Here is a 22,884-nt window from a genome sequence, read left to right as displayed (position 1 = left end):
TATAAGTATTGCAACTGATTTTAGGGCCGTGTATAAATGCTTTAATGTAGTCCTTTCGTTTGATATTTTAGCGTTGTATATTTATTATTTTTTTATAATTTCAAGCCAACTACGCAAATTATTTAATATATTAATATATTATTAATATATTTTTAACAAGGGTAACACTTTTATGTATATGAAAAATATTTTTGTCGAAATTAACAGATACAAAAAACTGGTAACACATGACTTTACGGGACAAACTGCAAGAACGTAATAAATCGGTGTCTCCAAGGAAATAATATTGATATTTCATTCAAGTTTTCGTATAGGTATGTATTTGCTCTATTTTAAACATTTTTGCTCAAGATTATAGACATTCCTAATTAATGTTTATAGTAAAGCTTATGTGGCAGTGTTTTATTTTGACAGTTGTCAATAAACCTACAAGTATGTTTAACAATTTGTTTATATTTCAGAATTACCATTATTGTGGACGGTTTAACAAAACGATTGTATTACCATAAGTGAATAGAAGTTAAAAAGAAAAATGTTTAAAACCCAGTTCAATATCTACGCGAAAAAACGTGACCATGGACGCTAAAGATTTAAGAAGTGATTCTACTCTTGTATCTGCTATTAACGATGGAAACACCAACTTTGATGAAAACAACATTACGTTACTTAGTAATAGAAATAAGTCATATCAAGATATCGAATCAAACTCATTGGGTAAAGTGGAGGCGCAAGGCTCACGGCCGTGTGCTATTATAGGGCCCGATAGAGTGCAACCCCCGCCCACTGCTGGCGATGCATATCTCAAAAAAGCTTCAGTTGAACCATGGCCATGCTCAGATACTGTTTACCAACTACAAGCAGAGATCCCTCAGAAGTTACCAGATTATCAGTCAATGAGAAATATATCTCCCAGACAGACATTCCAAGAAAATATGCAGCGGATTATGGTGCCGCCTTATCATTCTTCTAAGAGTATTGAAGATAATGCTTTAAAAAATTCCAAAGCTGATATGCCACTAGAAGTTAAGTACTGTGATGTGCCTTACTCGATTAATCCTATAGTTAATAGCCAAAAAAGTATTAGGAGCTCAGATGTTCCGATAACTGCGGCAAATTCACCATATCTAACTGTGCAACGACATGGCTGGTCTGGTGCTGTTGGACCGCGGCCTCAAAGACCCTTTGCCCCAGAGTTCTATCAATATCCTGAGGTAGCCAACTTTCCAGGACAAAGACCATTGCAGAGACTTCATCGGCCACCACAAGAAGACCCTGCTCAAGGCCACGTAGATCGTTTGTATAATGAAGCAAGTGTGAGATTCAAACCTTATCCTAGTACAAGAGAACGGTATACACAACACAGGTATGATTATGTTTCTAATTATCCAAATACATATCACCCACAACTGTCATTCCCACCACAAAAGTATGATATAAGTAAAACATTACCGTCTCACCCATATCCCATGTATCCACAGGTTCCAATACGAAGAGTACCTGATCCAATTATAGATCCATACCAAAGACCAAGTCAACCAAATTTTAATCCCTATCAAAATCAATATATTTCTCATTCTTATGGACCAGTTCAAGGAAACTGTATACCTAGTAAAATTTATCCTTACCCACCAGATATGTCACCTAATACATTAACAGCTACTAAATTACCTTATGATGTGAATAGCAAACTATATGTTGATTATGAAAATGTTAGAAACAAAATGTATTCTTCTGTTGACAATATGACATACTTTAATGATCCTAAGAGGCAAACATTAGCAATGCATCCCGGCATAAATATGCATCATATACCTCAACATCATGTGTATAGGAAAGATAATATGCCTGTGAAACCAATGGAGTCACCTTACCCAAATTCATATCCTTTACCACATCATTTGCATTATTCTTCATCCTTGGCAAAATCACCTGCAGAATCATTTTCTAGACTTGAAGCAATGCATGCATCAATAGGGGGGTTGCAAGAAGATTGTGGTTATGTTAGCCAATCATCATCTGCAAGTGGCAGGAGTATTGATTCTGGAAATTTTAAAACTCAAAATGAGATTTATAGAAAAAGTGATATGTTGTATGGAAATGGGTCAAGAACCTCTCAAAAACAAAGATCAAATTCTGTCACTAGCCCTGATAAAAAGGGTCTTGATGTCAGACAGTTTCTTCAAATGTGGAATGAAGGTGAGGATGAAGTTTCCGATACTGCTATCACATCAGCAAAAGCTGTACCTACCCAATCTGAAAGTAACCCAGAGCAACTTATTATTCTTGGTAGTATGACTATACCAAACGAAGAATTATCCAAATATGAACATATACAAAAAATATCAAAACTACCCGAAAATATTAAAGGTTATAACAGTATTGAATTACTTGATCAATATGAGCAGCTTGTTGAAACCCCTGCCATACGTTATAACAAGAAACCAATGTCACATGAATATCAGTTATCTTCAAAAATAGCAAGGCAATCACCCTTAATTCCCCGTCCATTATCACCATTAGATGTAGAAGCTAAAATAAGCCAATCAGTAATACATAAAGAAGTAGGGTGCAATTTTGAAATAAAACCTTGTAGCCCAAAAATGATGAATGTTGAAATAGCAACTCCTTTGCATAATATAATTAGTGAAAGAACAATTGACAAAGTTTTAAATACAGGTGTTTCAAATTCAAAAGTTATTCCTAATAGAACAGACATTGTTGCTGTCAATTCACCTACAACAAGCTGCAAAATGAATACATCCTATATTTCAAATGATGATTTAATTAAAAATAATAATTATAGTTTACAAGATTTAGAGAGTAACTCAGGTGTTTGCTTAGCTTCTTTGCCCAGATTGGATAGTGATATAGAACTAAATTTTCCAGAAATCAATCAGCAATTTATTGATGCAAACAGATTTAAAATAAGCACAACTAATGAAGACTTAAAATCAACTACTGCACAAAATTTGTATAAATCCGAAAATGATAGTGATAAAGACTTTAACGATAGACGTGTTCAAACACCTGAAATTAATTGTGTAGAGACAGCAAAATTAAGTAAATATAGAAAAATTAAAACTACAGATTCGTTGCCAAATGAGTCTAGAACAGACAGTGTTATTATTAAGAATCCAGATACCATGAGAAAAAAAGAAGTATATAATGATACAGTCCTTCAAGAAAAATTGGAGCAAATCCAAAAATTTGATATGAATTCTGATATGCAGGATAATGCGATATTAAAGGATATGAGTTGCAGCGCCATTGATTTTAGTTTAAATACGTTAAACCAGAGTTCTGCAGTTAGTATACATTCTGAAAATATTATTGTACAAGCTGATCTTAAAACAGACAAGATGTCGACAAAAGACGAAAACGAAACACAAATGTGTGCCCTTTCTTTAGTGACTAAGAAAGTTGAAATGGAATTAAGCGGATTGGAACAAAACGATCATAATACGAAAACAGAAAAAAAACAAAGTGAACCTGGATTTTCGTTAGGGCTGATTTATGAAGATACTACTATATTACCAGAATTAGATCCTAATCCTAAAATTGACCATCCTACACCTATTGTTACCACTATGCTTCATGATAATAAAAGCTTATCAGATATAGAAAGCTTGATACCTTGCAGTTCTCATGCTGGTCTAGAAGACGAGATTCAATTTGAATGTGATAAGGCCAATCATAAAGACGAAGACATATTTAAAGATGACATTGTGATTGCAGCCTTGAGTGGGAGTAGCGTTAAATACGATAACATAACAAACAGTAATAAAAATAATATGGATAAACGAAAAGAGTTAGTTTATATACAGAATAGTAAAAAAAATTGCAGTATTAAAACAAACGAAACGCCAAAACAAAAGCTAAGTAACGACTTAACAACAGACTCTAATATAAATGAAGTAAGTGCAAATCAAAACAGTGAAAACCAAGTTGAATCTATTCATAGTATAAATAAAAGAAGTCAAGTGATAGATAATGCTTTCTACCAAATGGAATCCCCTTATTGTCCCGAAGAAAATACGGCTCATCCAAAAAACATCGAAAACTTAAATCCACCTGAAAAAAACTCTGTAGAAAAGACTCTTAATTATGAAAATGTAAATAATGAACCTAGACGTGCGCAATGTGCTATGCAATTGGATAATTCAAATGCAGAGTCGGAGTTATGTGAATATAATGAAAACGATATATGTAAACAAAGGGCAATGCGTAGTGAAAAAATTATTTCTGAATCAAGTATTATAGAAAATAATTTAAACGTTGTCCAAGTTTGCAAATTGCAAGTTAAAGAAGATACAAACACAAATAGTAAGGACGATTCAAATATTAAGAAAAGTAATAAAGATGAAGCAAACGAATTTGAAAATTCCTGGCCCGACTCTATAGCACACATGGATACTGGCGTTAATCAAATATTTATAAATCCTTCTGAAGCAAAAAAAGAAGACCAAGAAGTAAAGGATATTATGCAAGAAAATTTAAGCAAAAATAATATTATTTGCACAACTGGTCTACAATTTCCATCAGAGTCTTTAAAATCCAATAATCAAAATGATTTATTTTCAACCATTGAGGATACATCTGAAATATCAATAGCAAATATGCCGACAGATGATAGAGATGCATCCTCAAACCACAATAATGATAGTTCTTTATCCTCATGTAATAATGGTCTAAATGAATTGGCACCCAAAGAAATGGTGATAAATGAAAATGAACTGAATAGTGAAATTTCACCATGCGTTAATAACGATTTGCGAAATAGTGAAGTGTCAGAAGACGTAGTCAAACATCACATTCGAAATCACACTTTTTCTACATATAAGAAATCCTTTTATAAAAGATGTTTTAGAAAAGCATATTTTTCGCCTTGGATGCAAAAACTGTTTATTTTTAGTTCAGGACTTTGTGTGAAATCATCTCAAAAACAAACTGAGGACATTAAATATGAGAAATATTTTACCAACGTCGATAACAGATCGATAATTGAAAACAACAATTATGATAAGTGTGTGGAAGAAATAGAAAGAAATATTAACGATACCATTTCCACTTCCACGCCAAATTACCCGTCTCAAGATTTAATAGAAAAACTCTTTAATCCAAGCCAAATATTAATTAACGAAAGTAAAAATCATATTGGCCCTGATTGTATTCAAGAAGAAAACATAGGAAGCATCGATAGAGAAAACATAGAATCGAATAATGGAGATCACGATTTAAATGAAACACCTATAGAGAAGTTAAAAAATAATGTAATATTTCCGAAGCGAGTTGATTTAAAAAGATCCTTATCAGATTCTGCTATTGATTTATACAGTGATGATAGTTTTAATAAAGTTTCATCAAATAAGCGACGCAGGCTTATATTTGAGAATTTTATTGAGCCTCGTGCAAACGAAGAAGATGTTTGTGATGTGATACAAAATAATAGGAGAAAATCCATTTCTGCGATATGTAATAATGACAACCTCTTAATTCTTATAAATGATAATGAATATATAATAGCAGAAGAAGATTGTGAATCTAGCAATATTGAATATGTAGAATCGTCAGAATTCTTGCAAGTAACTGAAGAAGCTAATGTTAATGAAGTTCATAAAGAACTTCAAAATGATTCCATTCTCGGTAGTACTGAATTAAATGTAGACTGTTCATTAACGCATGATTTTAACCAAGAAAAATGGTTAGGTGGTGATAGCTATGGAGAGAACATATTCAACGACGATGTCGCTGTAGATATTACAATAAGTGCCCCTATATCCCCTGAAAATTCAAATTTGTCAAGCAATGACAGTGTATGCACAGATAATGAGAGTGACCATATTGTTAGAATAAAAGAAATATATGGAGAAAACATGTGCATGAATGATATGCAAATAGTTGAGACGTTATACAAAATGCCACAAATGAATGTTAACAAGACGCTGGTCGACATTGAATCTCAAAATTCATTAGACAATAAAAATGATGTATTACTTTCACCAAATAGATACTCGGAAATCCTTGATCCAAATATCAGCCCTATTCTATTAGATAGAAGTTATAGAAATGATGACGATATTATATTAGAACACGGGGAAGATCGAGATATCGAGTCTTCAGTAAGAATAAATGTCGATAATGATGACTTAAATAAATACAATGGTGATGAAAAACGCATTGAATCTTGTGATTTGATTAATAACACGTCATTAGCAAGTAACGATTGTAAATATTCCGCATCTAGTTCACCGGAAGTGTCGTCAACTACATCAGAGGATAAATGTTCAAGTATTTTGTTAAAAATTACAAGTGTAAATGGTTCGAGACGATCAGAAATTAATAATGTGTCTGATAATGTCCAGCAGTTACGGTACAAATTTACTGAAAAGAACGATTACCATACTAACTATAGACCTTTGATTACAAAAGCAGCGCAGAAATATATACCACCTATAATTGAGTCACATGATCTTAAAGTTAAATTACCCTTACCTCAGAATAGTTTAAATAAATTAAAAGAACTAAAGTTAGCTAAAAGTGAGCCTTTATTTAGTACAATATCCAATCATAAGAAAGCTACTATGAGACAGGATGTTGTTCGTAAAAAAGTGAAGCCGAAGTTTGAGGATGTGCTTAAAAGTATTGATGAGATTCAATTCAAAATGCATAAAGATAAATTTAAAAAAACGAAACATAGCATTCCTAAAGTACTTATAAAGAAACATGAAAACGGGGCACATTATGCCAGCACATCAATAAAAAAAAAACTATACAATCCAGATCTAACTGGTAGAAAGTGGCAACCTTGGGTATTTATTGAAAGAAATGAGTTTATCGACAGAATGGCTCAAAGAAATAAACGTAAAGCGATATATTGTCATAGAAAGAAAACATTTGTTTTAGAAGAGAAGTTAAAAAAGTATAAATCTATATGCACGGCAAAATTTGTTATTTCTCAGCCCACATTAGACCATCCATCATCGGGTAATTTAAAGTATACAATTAGATTGAAACATAATTACTGATTTGTAATTATCGTTCAATTTCCTAAACTGGTCCAATGCCACATATTCCAAATATATCCCACCATCTTGCAGCATTCCTTTTTTTAGTATTTTGTATAAATAATATAGTTACCTTGTTTACAATATTTTAGTAGACCTGCAAATGAAAGCCAAAATTTATTAGTGTGATTTAGTAAAGAAAAGAAAATTATTGTAGTAATTATAACTTTAATTATTGTTAATTATATAAAAATTTCAGATCTGTAGTAATTTTGTTATGATTATAAGAGTTTATTGTTCTTGTTTCCATTTTACATTCCTTTAATAAAATATATTTTGCACTGTTATATTAATGTTACAGTTAAAAAAAAATTAGTTGAACATTTTGTTATGTAACTTATATATATATATCTTTCCTGGATTCTTGTAGCTAATTATTAAGAGTATAGTGATAATAATGTCATTCCTTATTTATGTTCCAAGCTATTTACAAATATACAAGAATAATATCATTATTCAACACAAAGAGTTATGTAGCTTATAGTTTTAAGAGTTTTTTTTATTTAAACCAAAAATATGTAAATATGTAAAACTGAAAATCATTACAGTTATTTATAAATAAATATTGCTCATCTATTTTCTAAGCACAGATTATATATTATATGTATATTTCTGAATGAACTAGTTGGTACCTGTAATTAAGGGTGAAGTACAAAAATATTCGATTTGTATTGTGATGTACGAGTTTTTTGATAGGTTGGTATAATAATGTATCGTTTTGATGGTATTTTTTATATCGTATGGAAGCACCGCTGAATCCGGCTGTGCCGTGCGCGGTCATGGGTTCTAGCTCTGATAATATAACCAAAGCCAATACTCACAAAAATGATAATGAGTATTAATTGTATGTAAGAATGCTTTTGTATCACTGTTATTTTAGGGAGTTTATATTTTGGAAATTTGGCTTACACATTTCTAGAATATATTTATGACGTGTAACACAAAGTGCCTAGAGGGAATTACTCCAAGAATCAGAGAATTTTCTCATACTTCAATGCCTTGCCTAACATTGAATCCACACGTTAACGAGTTTTTTGATAAAAGCCTTAAGAATATGTATTCCATACTGTGCACAATGGTTGGACACTGTCGACTGTTTTTGGCTTACAGATGGCGAATCAAAAAGGCATCTTTTTAAAATTATTTTTGCATAATATCGGCATCGATATTTAAAATCACTAAATATTGTGATTACAACACCTGACATTCAAGATTCACTGATCTCATATATATTTAGGCATCATACTACTGTTACACCTTGTGCCTATCCATATATTCAAATTACAGGGTGTTATAAAAATATACCAAATAATGTGCTTTTATTTACCTATGTTGCCTTTGATAAGTGTAATCAACCTATGTATAAGAATTTTAAGCGCGTTGAATGTTGTGTGATCTAACAGAACTGTTTTAAATTATTATAGTGGTATTATTATATTTAAGGAGGGTATTTATAAAATATTGTTAAGTAATTTTATTATACAGTATGTACAAATGTAAAGGGTATATGCTATTGATTGTTCTTTGTCGTGTTTTTAAATTTTATTTTGAGGCTTAGCATGTAAATGGAGTCTATTGACCGATATCACACGTTCCTTCTTTTATGAAATAAGTTCCCATTTATATGTATGATTGTTAGCACTACTGCGTGATCGTTTTTGTGCACTCTGATGGCCATTGTTATAATTTGAAATAATTATTAAGGGTTGCAACTAAGTAAGGGTTAAGGTATAAGTTAATAATTTTAATTGTTTGTTTTGGTGTTAATATTAAAGCCAGAAACGCACGTGATAGTGTACCGTGATACACGTTAGTGGAACACTCTGTATCTTAATGTGTAAGTGACGAATGTTTAAGAATTTGTTGGGTATATATTTTTTTGAGTGAAACCTAGTTTTGAGAATTCATATAAAATTGACCAAATAAACGTGTTCTCAATAAAAATGCATTTTTTATGTAAATGACCTTTATTATTCTCATGTAGGTATATTAACTTTAACAGCTTCTTGGCGAATGGCGCTTATTAACTCTTGGTTTATGAGAAACACAAAACGAAGACCCGCGATCTGTGGACAAAAAGAAACGTTTAAGACAAAAGTAACCTACGCAAATGTACTTCCAGTTTCACCACAACTGTTGACATTGACACACTAGCCCATAAAACCAATTGTTCGAGCCGCCGCAATCACCTAGTAAATTATAGAAAGTACTGGGTACATCATTATTGTATGGTTGGGGCGTCGGGTTGGTTATTTTAGAACAAAATTTATTTGTATTTTAGTCAAACCCAAACCAAATAACCTTATCTGGAATTATATATTCTTGTATATGGTTTTGAATCCAACAAAAAAACTGGCACTACAACATTTTAGGTCTGGGCCTCAGATTTGTATATATTTCGTGATTATTGATTTTTTTCTAACAGGCAAATTAGTCTTCTGTGCCTGACACACTCCATAGAATTTTTTTTGTCTAATGCATGCCGTTTAACATAAAAAGTCGATTGGTGCTCAGTCAGGGATCGAACCTACGACCTCAAGGTTAAAGTTCACAAGTTCAAGCTGCTAGGCCAACACAGCTCTTGTGAATGCGAATCTAAATACAAAAAAAATATTTCTATTCTTGAACGCCTAAAACAACAGCAAAATCTTTATAATTGCGCGGATGCAGCTCACCTCAATCACGCTATTATGATTCAGTTTCACTTTGTTCCCTTGAAGCACCGGGCGCCCGTCGATGAATACGGGCCGTTTGCCTTCCGATGACATAAAGAACTCTCCACTGTTCCTTAGTCTGATTGTGGCCTGCTTCCTGGACACCTTAGCAGCCGGACCCTCAAGGCTCAGGTCCACATCGATCGTGTGGTCTCTAGTACTGCGGCCGACGGCAATCTACCAAATACAAGTAACCCTAAGATACACGAACCCGAACTCTAGGTATTTAAATATACATTTTATTATATATTCGTGAATAATAAAATATTGAATATTTTACTTAATTATACATACAGTATGTTTTATCGATCAAATTATACATACAGTAGCATCAATGAGAAGGTAGATACTTGTTTGTTTTATACATATATGAAAAATTTGAAGTGGCGTCAGTCAGTTTAGTTACTTAATTTAATAAGAAAACAAATATAAGAATCATTCCTATTTATCGTGAATTTCAATTATGTATCTTTTCAGCTGCTTAAAGCAATGCCACTTAACCATCAGCCACACTTATAAAATTAATTTATACTGACAATTACTTTAAATGTTATAACCAAACTGATAAATCTCACATATTATTGTGCTTAAAATAAACAAGATAATATTGTTTGTGTGGCAATTCCGATAGTATTATCAGAGAGAGCGGTGTCGCGGCAACTCAGTTCGAAATACACATTTGTGTACATTGATTGGTACATCAACTCAAGTTGTGTTCATATTTGAGAAATTTATTGTGTTTGTTATTAAGACGGTAGCATAAAAACCCTGAAACCTTTTCTATATAGGTATATATTATTTTTTAAATACCCACGAAATAGTATTGTTTAAATACATTTTAAATTAGTCCTTCAAACCAAGGAATTTTATGAAAAATAAATTTTACGTTCAATTTAGTTACTTAATATACACGTTTTATTGTAATACCTGCGTAATACGAATATTAATTAAAGTACGATGTGCGTAAATAATCTCTTATTCCATACCTACATTTGGTAACTGTATAAAAAAATTCTTAACAATAATATGAAGGCTAAATTTTTAATGATATAGTAAGTATATTAAACGTGATAACAGTGTTATTTTATAAATATTGATTCTTTCTAGTTGATCTAAATACCTACCGCAGTTTTAATTCGTCTTCTCATGACTTAAAAACATCATAATATCACATATTCAAATTAATACTATGATATAACCACGAGGACTTTCTTTTTCACAGAAAGATTATTATCAGCCGTCAATGAATTTGTCCGTCTTGTTAAGAAAACAGATTTCCTTGGTTCCTAATGAAGTCAATGTCCATGATATGTAATCGGAAAAGGTTATTTTCTTTATCGCTTTATAATGAACCTCTTTTTAAAGATTGCCCTATTAAAATCACAAAATTACGATGTAAAATACAGTTTAAATCGTAAGATTCCTCATCGAACACTAACGTGAAAATATAATTTAAAATGTATGCAAAGAAATGCTTTGTATTCAAATATCTATTTAAATTTCGCGTTATCGACATTATCGTAACATAAATATTAATTAGAACATTATCCGTATTTGTCCTTGTGAGTAAAATGGAAATAATTTTTAACGAAATATTTCTAATAATTGTACGTTTGCATAGGTTGGTGTTTACTCGAACTACTATATTTTCATCAAGGTCTTGTATGAGTTATTCTTTTTAATTAATTGGTACAATACAATGTTTGGTATTGTAATTTTACCATAAAGTTAAATAACTGGCGTTAATTTCGATTTATACGAATTAAACTAAAGTTCATGATACAATAATTAAATCAATATTAATACCACTGTTGTCTGTGTTGTGTCAATAGCATATTTATTTATATTTCACTGATCATTAACTTCCTCTTTAAAAAATATATAATCGTTTAATTTATATACTAGAGTATATTTCATTTAATAAGTGTTATATGTACAAGGACACATACCCTAGGAGGCTAATTTGGATGTCGTATTGTATATAAATTATTATTTAATGGACCCTTTGGAGCAAAGAAAGGCTATTAATTGCCCATTATCTTATGAAATCATAAATTTAGAACGGAGGTTCATAGATCAGTGATTTCACGAGACATAAAAATCAACAAGATATTGATTGGAGAAAAAAGTAAATGTACACATACACACAGGAAAATTAATGTATCTAATGTAAAAAATAAAGATTCTATAAACAGAAATGTATAATAACTCAATGTATGTCTGTATTCAAACGAAATTTAAAAATTTGTATTTAACTTTCGAACCATATCTAACGGCAATGGTTGTTAGTACCTCAACGATAATAGATACACAGTTACACTGATGTCGCCCGTGCAACTGTCAATTTACAGGGAACTGTTTAATCAACGCATTAACATTTCCTAACATTGACTGTTAAGTTACTGAACTCGGACACGGGGTCTTAGCATGCACATTTAGTTCGGTCACAAAAGTCCATAGAACCATAGAAGGAGTTTATTTAACTGAACTTTGTTATTTTTTTAGCTGTTTACAATTTAGCGTATGGCAAGCCTCATCCAGTGCTGTCATAGGTAAAAATACGGGCTACCACGATTCCTTTACTATACTGCTGTATTTCAAATACGATATAGTACCGATACAGCCCTTCTCCGCCTGATCTGTTGTCCAATTACAATCAAGACAAGATTCCATTTTTAAAATGTCATGTATTTATCGTTTTACCCTTGTAAGACGAACACGCTTTTGTTGTTATGATTTATATCTTAATCGGTTCCTAAATTTAGCAATAAAACGAAACTAAAAAGAACAAAAAACTATAAAATTACTTAAGTAAATTGATAACATATTGGAAGCTATAAATATTCATTGCATATTTAATGTTAAACTCAATAAACTAAAGAAAGGCGACGACTATCTTCGATAACATCGTAGGTGGGTCCTGAATTCTCATGTTTAATTCATTGCTTAGTGAGGTGATAAATTGAGGCAAACAGGAGTAGCGAATAAAGTGTAAAATTTAATTATTATGGAGTTTAGATTTCCCTTACATCGCTCATCTTTATAAAAACACACAATAAAACAAAAATATACACCTAAATATTGTAAACCCGATCGCTTAAGAACTTTGATATGTTTATCAGTGGCTTCTAAACGAATGGACAGATTATGATGAGGATTTTTGTGTGTTCGAAATCCTCTCTTTGTTAGCCGCAACCAAAATAACGGTGGTGACTCTGGATTTATAAATGATTCCTACTTCTAATCCTACCTACACTTCTATTCCTACCTCTCTTTAATAATTGTAGGTGATTATTTTTTGGTGACAAACATCAATTTGGGCTTAAAGTATGATAGTTTTTCGTTTTCGTTTAACGTACGAGCACGTGTTAACTGCCCCCGACATGATCTCCCGACCTCAAGAATGACTGGCAAGACTTGCTTTTCGAATCAACAATTCTAGTTAACCTAACAAATAAAATGATATACATAAAGTTTCAAATTTCTTACAGCAAGGATGAGAATTCAACAGCCTTTATCGAACTACATACCAGAGTCGAAAGTGACGCGTAGTTTTTAAATCTATTACATTTACGCAAAAATGAACTCACAAGAATTTGGTGTTTAATAAATCAAAACCTACTACTAATAATACTATGTTTATTGCTCTAATATATTATTTTAATATAGGTAGCGTTATATCATTAAATGTTTCAGTGTTTCTATCAACTTAATACGGTAGAGTGGCTTTACAATAAGGTATATCTACTCCTATACATTGTCAAACACAAAATACGAATCGTGTAGTACAAATATTTCAGAACCACTTGTAACTGATAAGTTATCATTAACAATCCTCAAGACTCCTACTTATTACGTATTTATCATAAACACACTTGTCATACATTTTTTATCGTAATCCGTAAAATATAAAGAAAATTAATTATTACTTGGCAACAAAGTTGTTTGTGATTATATAATAGCTACTAACGAAGCGATAGCTCATAGAAACAATTTTAACGGATTAACTCAAAACTAAAGGACCTTTTTTGAATATTCTTTCACCATTAGAATGCTGACTATCATAGACTATATTATATGAATATAATTTATTCTTGAAAGCAATATTTAAAAAAAAAATTAGTACGTAAAATATGTTTTTTCTTCAGAGAAACTCTGTAGCAGTCATAAAGACAGCTACTGCAACACATGTACACCTATGATAGAGGGTGTGTTACCGGTCTTTAAGAGAGGAAGAAAAAAATCGTACACGCGTAAACAAACACGTGTAATCTTATCAAAAAAAATATATTTATGATCTACATTACACAATAACATTATACTGATAGCAATAAGCTATTTGTAATTATATGACACAAAAACTGGTAAGTATGCTTAATTGACGTTGAAATGGTTTAACATCCGCCGTCGAAAATTACGATTATATTTCTGGATATTTCGTCTTTCAATTTTATTTTGCAACCGCTCGTTATCTACACCATAAAGTTTTTATATACTTTATGAAATAAAACACGAATGACGACGTAGGTACTTGGACTTTGATGTATAATACCTACACGTTAATGTAATCCTATTAAAAATTTCACTGAAAAACGCGGTAGAACAAGAATTGAAGATGAAAACACGCGTAAATATCTCGAATACTTTAGTATAAAACAACCACAAGCTAAAGAAACGATTTGAATTGGAAAATCTGACGGACAGTTCTTACTCCACGATGCCGATTGTTTGGAACAAGATCGAAACAATGGCACTGTTTGTAAACAGCGATACAAAACAATTATACAATGCGACATTCTTGAAATGTATTTGAAACACAAGAAATTGTCATATAACAGCAAGTGGTGTGAATGGGTATCGAATAAAAATCATTTGTATATTCCCAAAGCCCAAGAACAGTTATGCCAACATGGGAGGGAATTTAGGGGGAATCAAGATGCCCAGGGGGTACTTTAATACGAGATTTTTTATGTTATACTATTCTTCGAATATAAACTACAGCGTGACTGTAACTGAAATATCAAAAAGCTATAATACTCCAAGTTCGAAATAACAGATATTATATACCACTTGAATGTATTTCTAATTCATATTTGAAATTACCCCTAACAGAGTGTACAACAAAAACGGTTTTAATCGATATTCAAGGTGCTAAAGGGGACATTCGGAAGGAACAATCTGTCGGTTTAAGGCTAAGAAATTATTAGGCCATGTTAGAAAGTATATACAAATTGTTAATTTGTAATCTGTATTAAATTGGCTAATACTAATGCCAGTAAGACCTCACAACTCTTTAAGGCGATTTACGCCAGTTTAAGTCGTGTCAGAATGCACTTGATTCTTTCGTTCTCCTCAGACAGGAACACTTTAAATTCATTAAAGCTAAGTACCTAAGCTGTAATGCGAATATAAATGGTTACACAAAATGAAATTCATAATACAAATATAGATTTTTAGTTGCACATACTAAAGTTATTGTTACGTGGAATTTTTTAAACTTAGCCACAGTTAAATTTGAATTAAATATTTTATTAATGAAGTATTTTAATTAGCCATTGACAAGATAAATAGAAAAGTCTCAAAAAAAGGACCCTTTTTAAGCAATTTTTAATAAGAACCAAACACGAACATAACTTCAGTATAAAGACAGTTGATGGGTCTTATTGTTAAATCGATAATATAAAAGAAGACCGAAGTTTTCTTCAGTCTTCGTTACCATGGTAACAATCTTTTTTGCTTAGCAAAATAATAAAACGCCGGCAAGTTCATCCCATACCTGCTTCATTCCAATAGTGTGAATCCGAAATTGCTGAAGTTAATTTCTTGTTAATTAATGATATACGCGGTTTTAAGGATAATAAACAAAAATCTTAAAATTGAAATAGAAAAAAATAATTACAAAAGTTCGCAAGAACTAATTTTACGGATTAAAGAACGCACTAAACTGCACTCGGAAAAATAATTGATAGTTGTACACATCTACATATTGCGTAGCTAATTCAAAATAATGAAAATGTTAATAAAGTTTACTCCAAGAGTTTTATAAAAATATGAAATATTTCCTAAGAAATCTATACGACCAACTGAAATTATCGTAAGTATATTTAAATTAAAGCGCAAAAGACCACATAAAAACAGGTATTGATTTGGAAATACATTAACTGTTAGAGACTAAACGACTGCATTTACGCGTCGTCACAGGGCTTAGGAGAGATACAAGTATTGCCTCTATGTCTTTTCGATGTACTCATAGGAAAATTATGACGTAAATATGTTTATAAATTTGCCACCATACGGGGGCAATCCAACAAACACCCCTTATGATAACAAAATCGGGGGATACAATTTGACGTTTAGTTTCGAATTTATACTCTGTATCCAAAATTAAGTTATACCAATGGATAGCTAAACAATTAATTACTATATGCGAGTGACGAGATCAGTGAAGAATGTTCCGCCACCATTTTGAGGTTATTTCGAGATTTGCAATAACTTTTCACTCGGAAAAGCTCCGATACTGGGTTAAATTTTAATTGTTGCAATAATTATTTGTTTCCTTGCTTTTATCGTTAATACATAAATATAACCCGTTATATAAACATATTCACGTGTAACACATGGCCGTGTCCATGACACAGAAACATTTTTTTTCTTTTTACCTACCACATGGAATATTCTATGCGTAACCAATTAGTTCGTGTACCTGTACATGCTAGTTAATAATAGTGCAGCAACACAATTATATCTAGCGAAAGTATATAATGTCCTTGAAACAATCGGGTCGGGTCATTATTGAATGTCCTTCAATATTGATTCCTTTACAATGTTGTATAAATTGGCTTTTTTCTCTCTTAATAAACTTATCAGACATCGGTTTATTAAGTAATTCGTTCTTAACCCTTTATAGCTGTTTTATAAGGGGTGCCTGGAAGAGTTCGCTTAGTAGCGATAATGTCGCCCAATTTGTTTATTATTTAATAGTCACAATTCTAACAGATGGCGCTGTGTTGAAAGTACCAACGTAATGGTAATGTCTACTTAGGATATTGGTGACGTGATAATTCCTGAAACTGTCTGACCGTCCAATAAACGCATTCAGGCGGTTAAACGCAATAAGCCATAAAAGATATCGGTCGCGGTATAGGAATCCATATTTGGATTAAGTTTTTATACTTTTATCGATAATCGAATCATAATAAACAGTAAAAATATTAGATAAATATAGTCGGGCTTACAATTACATTGGTGTGTAACCAATGTAATTGTAAGCAATCATATTAATGTATACCTAAACATTAATTATCATAGTTCCGTGTTATCAAAGCCTTGACAATGTAAAGTGTACTTCCTGAAAGTAAGATTTAAAATGTAATTGCGTTGCATACGCAATCGCAGTGCAAATATTTATTTTAATTTTGTTTTTGATTGTTTATTTATAAGTCAAATAGAGTCAGTTTTTAATACAATAAATTAGATACAAAAACAGAAATTTTACAAAAATGTCTTATAAAGTAACATCATATTGTTTCTACATATTCGTGCTATTTTTACCTGTCGTTTGTATTTACCGATATACCCATATCACCAATATGATCGAAGTATCACCATAGCGATGGGACACACACAGTACTGACACTGACGCAGCACTGTGACCTTTGCCGACTATTAATCACAATGGACACATGAATATTACAAATTAGAGTTCCCTATCGATTATCCTGCTTTGAAAGTGAAAATTTGTTGCAATTTGGGAAATTTTTTTTGTTTGAAAATCTTTCCAAATTAATTCCGTAAGTTATAAATCTCTCGAGTAACTACTATTAATTTATATTAACCGGACCCGACAGACGTTGTTCTGCAAATCGGTCCAGCCGTTTAAGAGGAGTTCAGTGACATACACACGTTCAGAAAAATTATATATATATATATATTTATATAAAGATATTATATACCTACATATTAGCTAATACAGTTTCTTCTTGTCTCCCTTTCTAAAAGTTTTTTGATGCAGTGTGCTGATCTAGTTATAAGTATAGTCTATTACATATTTTACCTTTTTTAAATAAATTTATAGATTATTATTTTATATGTATTCTATCAATATAATTTTCTTACATCCTCTTCGACGATATTTGCAGCACGCATTCTGTCAATGTTATGTCAAACGCCATAAGGTTACATCAAAAAATTGTATGGTGGTTAAGTATTCTTAAATTTTCTAGTTTTCCGCGAAATTATCTTAATTTTTTTTTTCTTCATAAGAACCTTCTCCTGACAATAACAAATACAACAAAAAAGAATTAGCAAAATCGGTCCAGCCGTTCACGCGTGATGCCGTGACCAAGGGAAATAGGGATTCATTTTTATATATATAGATTATTAGCAATGTCTTAATCTAGTTGAGACAAAAGATCGAGCAGGCTACGTAGGCACTTACAGAAACTTAAATTTGTTTAGCTTCTTTTTGTAGCTCAAGTCTTTTAAAAAAAAGCTACACTAGGTATCGTAGTGCTTTCCTTTGCGTTTATTTGAGACTTTTTTATAAACTTAGTTCTATTATCAAGATTCTAAAGATTTCAAAGCCAAGATGTTTGTCTATCGCGGGTTAAGAGATTTTGTTAGACTCATCTGATCCAATCTGATCAAAAATATCCAGGTTTCGTTTAGATAGTCGTAAATACATGTACCGTCTTCTACGTAGTATATTATTATCATTAATGAAGTTATACTCACTTCCTGTTTAAATAGAGAAAATGTAAAATTTTATATCTAACATTTTTTGTAATGTATAATGTAATAATTAGCAATAAATGCGAGAACATTCTTGAATTCTAGCATGGGTTTGTGGAGCTCATTCTAATCCTTGATTCTCTGCTATGTCGAGTTTTAATGTAACTTATGTAGATTCAGAAACGAAACAGAGCTAAGTCTGACATTCCGTACTACAAAAATGTATTGTAATTTGACAAACGAGAGCCACAGATCGCGCTAAGCACGTTTCTGTAGTATGAGCATTCTTCCGAGACAATTCCACCGCGACTGTGCTTTAATGTACTCTATGCAAATTATATTTTCATATAACTGTTATCATTGGTGTGTCACGAGTATTTTCGTTATAATTATCACATACGTCATAATTCTGAATGCCAATGACCTTAGAGTACCGACGATAAAGGTCAACTCCGATCAGCTTAAAAAAAAATTATTTTTATTTTTTTAAACGATTGATGCACACAGCATAAAATAATAATCTTGCGTAAGACACTTCGTAATAAATAATCACCCGTTTACGTGTTGCAACTTGTTTAATCTATTCTGTGATTATTGTGTACCGCCTTCGTGACTTAGGATGTATTTTGTGCACTGCAGATGTCCTGTTCGTTGTAAACAAATTGTTTGGAATTGACAGAATTAATGACTTTAATTCTGGCTTAGGGAGCGTAGTGTTATACGTCACGCAATTTTTTGAGATGAGAACCCCCCTCCCCATGTAACGCGCCGTAACGTTTTTCTGTACACAATAGTAAAACGTTTCGTGACCACCTTGTGACTCTTTGAATATCTAAAATTTACCATTATGTGGTGTAAAGTACTGGAAAGTCGAAAATAATATTAACAATAACGCGTAATTCAATCCCCGCCCCGCATCGTAACGTTTTACAAATAGACAATCGAATCATTAAAAACTGAAATCATAGTTATCTATAGACATTAGTAAAACTTTTCTAACATCCATATTCTAAAACTATCTCAAGTCATAATCTTGAGCGTCAAATATGTCAACTTCATACAGGGCCTATAGACATAATTATATCTACTAAGAACCATGTCTCTTCTTAGAAATATACCTACCTCTCTAGAGCGCATGAGATACCGCACGAGTCTTCCGCGGAGTACTGCCAGGGTATTCTTATCCAGCTCTGAGCTGCCTCCAGCCACCGATTGCACTAGCACTTGCCAACGGGACAGCGATGTCTCCAGTAGACGGATATCTTTTTTCTCAATCCTATAACAATTTGTATTATTTAAAAATAATCGTAATGACGCACCACAACTATGTGGAACCAGCTGTCCATCGAATTATTTCCGAAGCAATTCTATCCTTCCTAAGCCTGGTAGTGAGAGTTCATGGGCGGAATAACTTAACTTCAAATAAGACTCCTGTCCGTTCTTTACAGCCGTGGTGCTACAACCCTATGTCCTCAGATTGCATTTGTTCCTTTGATTATTTCCATATACAATTAAAAGTTGCTACTCTTCTACTGGGAATATACCTTTATAGCAACAACGACTGCTCATTCTGACGATTAAGTTGTTATTTGACTAAGACTTGTTAGTCAAAAGTCATTTAATCATATAGGTAACACAATGTACACTTATGAACGTCAAAAAAAAGAAATGTATATGAAATGCTTCTAAGTTTACATTTAGTGCCAGTTCTCAAATCAAGGGCGTAGAACGGAAGCGAAGAACTGGCAGTAAACTCTCTGCCACTCTTTAATCTCCATTTTTTTTCCACAATGTTTGTAAGGAGCTGCGACCATTACACCATGTTCCACATGACATCTTAATTGATTAATAATAATATATATTAAAAACAAAGATGTCCTCTTTCAGCAGGAGGCATGGTGAAATAGGAGCACGCACTTACATTCTCGTGGGAACACGCAAGAAAGAAAGAAAAATGCATTGATTGTAACATATTGTACATAAACCTCCTTTGTTTGGAAGTTAAGCAATAAATAAAAATATATAGATATGTCTTAATTGTGTGGCATCTCCAAGTGACTTGTTTATAGACTTATTATTATGTAACATACTTAGTATTTTAACATTATATATTACAGCACTTCTACTGGATAAGAAAACTTTTTAATCATACAATCTTTGATGCAGATATCAAAAGCCTCAAGGACAGTTTACAAGCCAGCAAGTTCACTAGCAGATTGTAAACTCGCCCTGTGACATCAACACTACAAGATATATTAAGCTTCATATTAATTTTTTACTGTTTCAAGGGGTCTGTTTTTACTACTTTTGTGATTCTGGAGTGGTTTGTGCATGACCACTCCATTATTATACTGCTTAATTGTTCTCACCTATCAGCCAATTGTATTTCAACATCCATGCCATCTTCCTTAAAATCTGGTAACTCTGAGTCATTCATAGTTTCTTCAGCATCGGAGAAAGTCATTACAGCATCTTTGTCTGTAATGGTATTTGAATGTATTAAGAAAGTTAAAAAAGGCAATCATTTTCATTTCATAAACACTCTCTAGTCTGCTTGGTCAACCCTTTTTTTCCAGGATTGATCTAGGACATGTTGTACACCTGTGTTCTTGTGTACACTACTAAACCATGGGGATGGTAAAAGTAACATATTAACTCCTATATCCATCAATAAAAATCATCATCAACTTGTGATTGGCACAAATTATTTGTCTAATTCCTAGTTCTTTAAGATAGGTTTGAATCGAAGATACTAAATAACAGAGAAATAATATTCTATATCATAATATTATATAATACAATTAATTAGCGGTTAATGTTACCACTTCAATTATACATATATCTGTTTTAAAAGAAAGTGTGAAAATGAAAACATGTTTTAAAACTCACCTTTAGGTAACGGCTGAACAGTTTGGTCTGGCAATAAATGATATTGTTTTAACAATTGCCAGTGTTCCATTAAACTTTTTGCTGTTCTTGTTGAGTAGAAGATATGAGGGTTCTGCTCAAGAAGTTCTTGAAACTTCTCTGGAGCTGGATGAGAATTCTGAAAGTATTGTTAAGAAATTTAAATTCAACAAATTTAAATCAATGGATTTTTAATGTATGAAATATAAGTTTTTAGTTTATGGTGTTTCATTGGATAGACAGCACATTCTGCTACAAACAGTTTGCATGTTTTATATGTTGCATACATTATTGTATTTTAATGCATTTAATAATATACAAAAAAATTACTGGTAGCAAGCCTGACTTCAAGAAGTAAGATCATGCTAAGTAGAGGAATTTATTTGAAAGGCACAAAGTAGATAAATACTTACACTGGCAATTGTTCCTAGCAAATCCTCCTCAGCAGTTGAATAGAGAGCCTGCTGTTGCACTGCTGCCACAAGATCAGGGTGCAAGTTTCTCATAGCAGCCACAGCAACTCTTGAGATCTCGGCATTGTACAGCAAAGCATACCAACGCGATTGAAGCTCTGCCACAGTAAAGCGGCAAGAAAACTTTACTCCACGGTGAACCATGCGCAAGTCATTAGTCTAAAGAAATAAAATATTACTTTAACATAATTGCACTAGGTACAGACAAATTACCAGCTGCATGCCTCGCAGGCAACACTTGATAGTTACAGTATCAAATGTATGTGTATGTACAGTACAAATAATATTTTACTTTTAAATTTACCTGTTGGACTCCCAGTATTAACGCCAAATCATCAGTTGGTTTCCATCTCCCTAAATCCTTTGTGGATAATTGGCTAAGTTGACCTTTGCGACGCGACTTACGAGCTACACTGCCAGGAACCAGTTTATTAGCGGTCTTACGTCGCTCAGGCAAAGAAATTATGGGAGTTGATGGAGTAACCAAGGGAAACTCTGGCAACTGGCTTGTATATGACTGAGTACGGATCCTTTTCTCTCCCTTTCCCAAAGAAGCACCCGGTAGACCCAAACTGTATTCAACAAGTTCATCATCGAAACGTCTTCGTTTTATTGATCTAGACGAACTAAAATAATAAAATGGTTAAACGAATTGAAGAATAACGTTATTAGCATTAGATGAGGATAGCATTTAAGTTATAAACTATATAGTTTACCTGCGCCGCTTGGTATTGTCGTGAATAGGTTCGAATTGTGACGGAGTACTACTGCCTGGATAGTCATTACTATCAGATGCATTTGATGGGGTAGCTGGGAAATCCATAACGCAAATCAATTTACTAAAACATTCATGAACCTACGAGAAGATTCATAATAGAAGAACAAAAATTAATTTTGGTGGCGTTTAATGGGTTTGATCTGCATAAAATATTAACTTCTATTTGTTAATTGCTTGTATGCCTATAATCTATATGATATATCATGTATGGTAATTAT

At 32.2% G+C, this 22,884-nt stretch overlaps 2 protein-coding genes across 2 annotated transcripts; one reads left to right on the top strand and one right to left on the bottom strand.

Annotated features, from left to right (window-relative positions):
- Positions 1–190: 190 nt before the first annotated feature.
- On the top strand, positions 191–7,395 carry LOC125055119. The gene is made up of 2 exons (XM_047657373.1): positions 191–314; positions 462–7,395. Exon 2 carries the CDS (start codon positions 576–578, stop codon positions 7,023–7,025), a length of 6,450 nt encoding a protein of 2,149 aa, XP_047513329.1. The 5' UTR covers positions 191–314; positions 462–575; the 3' UTR covers positions 7,026–7,395.
- Positions 7,396–8,994: 1,599 nt separating this feature from the next.
- Positions 8,995–22,874, bottom strand: LOC125055127 (microspherule protein 1). The gene is made up of 8 exons (XM_047657384.1): positions 22,605–22,874; positions 22,193–22,514; positions 21,829–22,047; positions 21,398–21,554; positions 20,878–20,986; positions 19,631–19,784; positions 9,740–9,955; positions 8,995–9,130 (listed from the first exon to the last, which is right to left on the bottom strand). Exons 1-8 carry the CDS (start codon positions 22,709–22,711, stop codon positions 9,041–9,043), a joined length of 1,374 nt encoding a protein of 457 aa, XP_047513340.1. The 5' UTR covers positions 22,712–22,874; the 3' UTR covers positions 8,995–9,040.
- Between the last annotated feature and the right edge of the window lie 10 nt (positions 22,875–22,884).

Source organism: Pieris napi, chromosome 1 (assembly GCF_905475465.1).
Source record: "Pieris napi chromosome 1, ilPieNapi1.2, whole genome shotgun sequence".
In the NCBI taxonomy this organism is placed as follows: domain Eukaryota; kingdom Metazoa; phylum Arthropoda; class Insecta; order Lepidoptera; family Pieridae; genus Pieris; species Pieris napi.
This window is presented reverse-complemented; position numbering and strand designations above follow the sequence as displayed.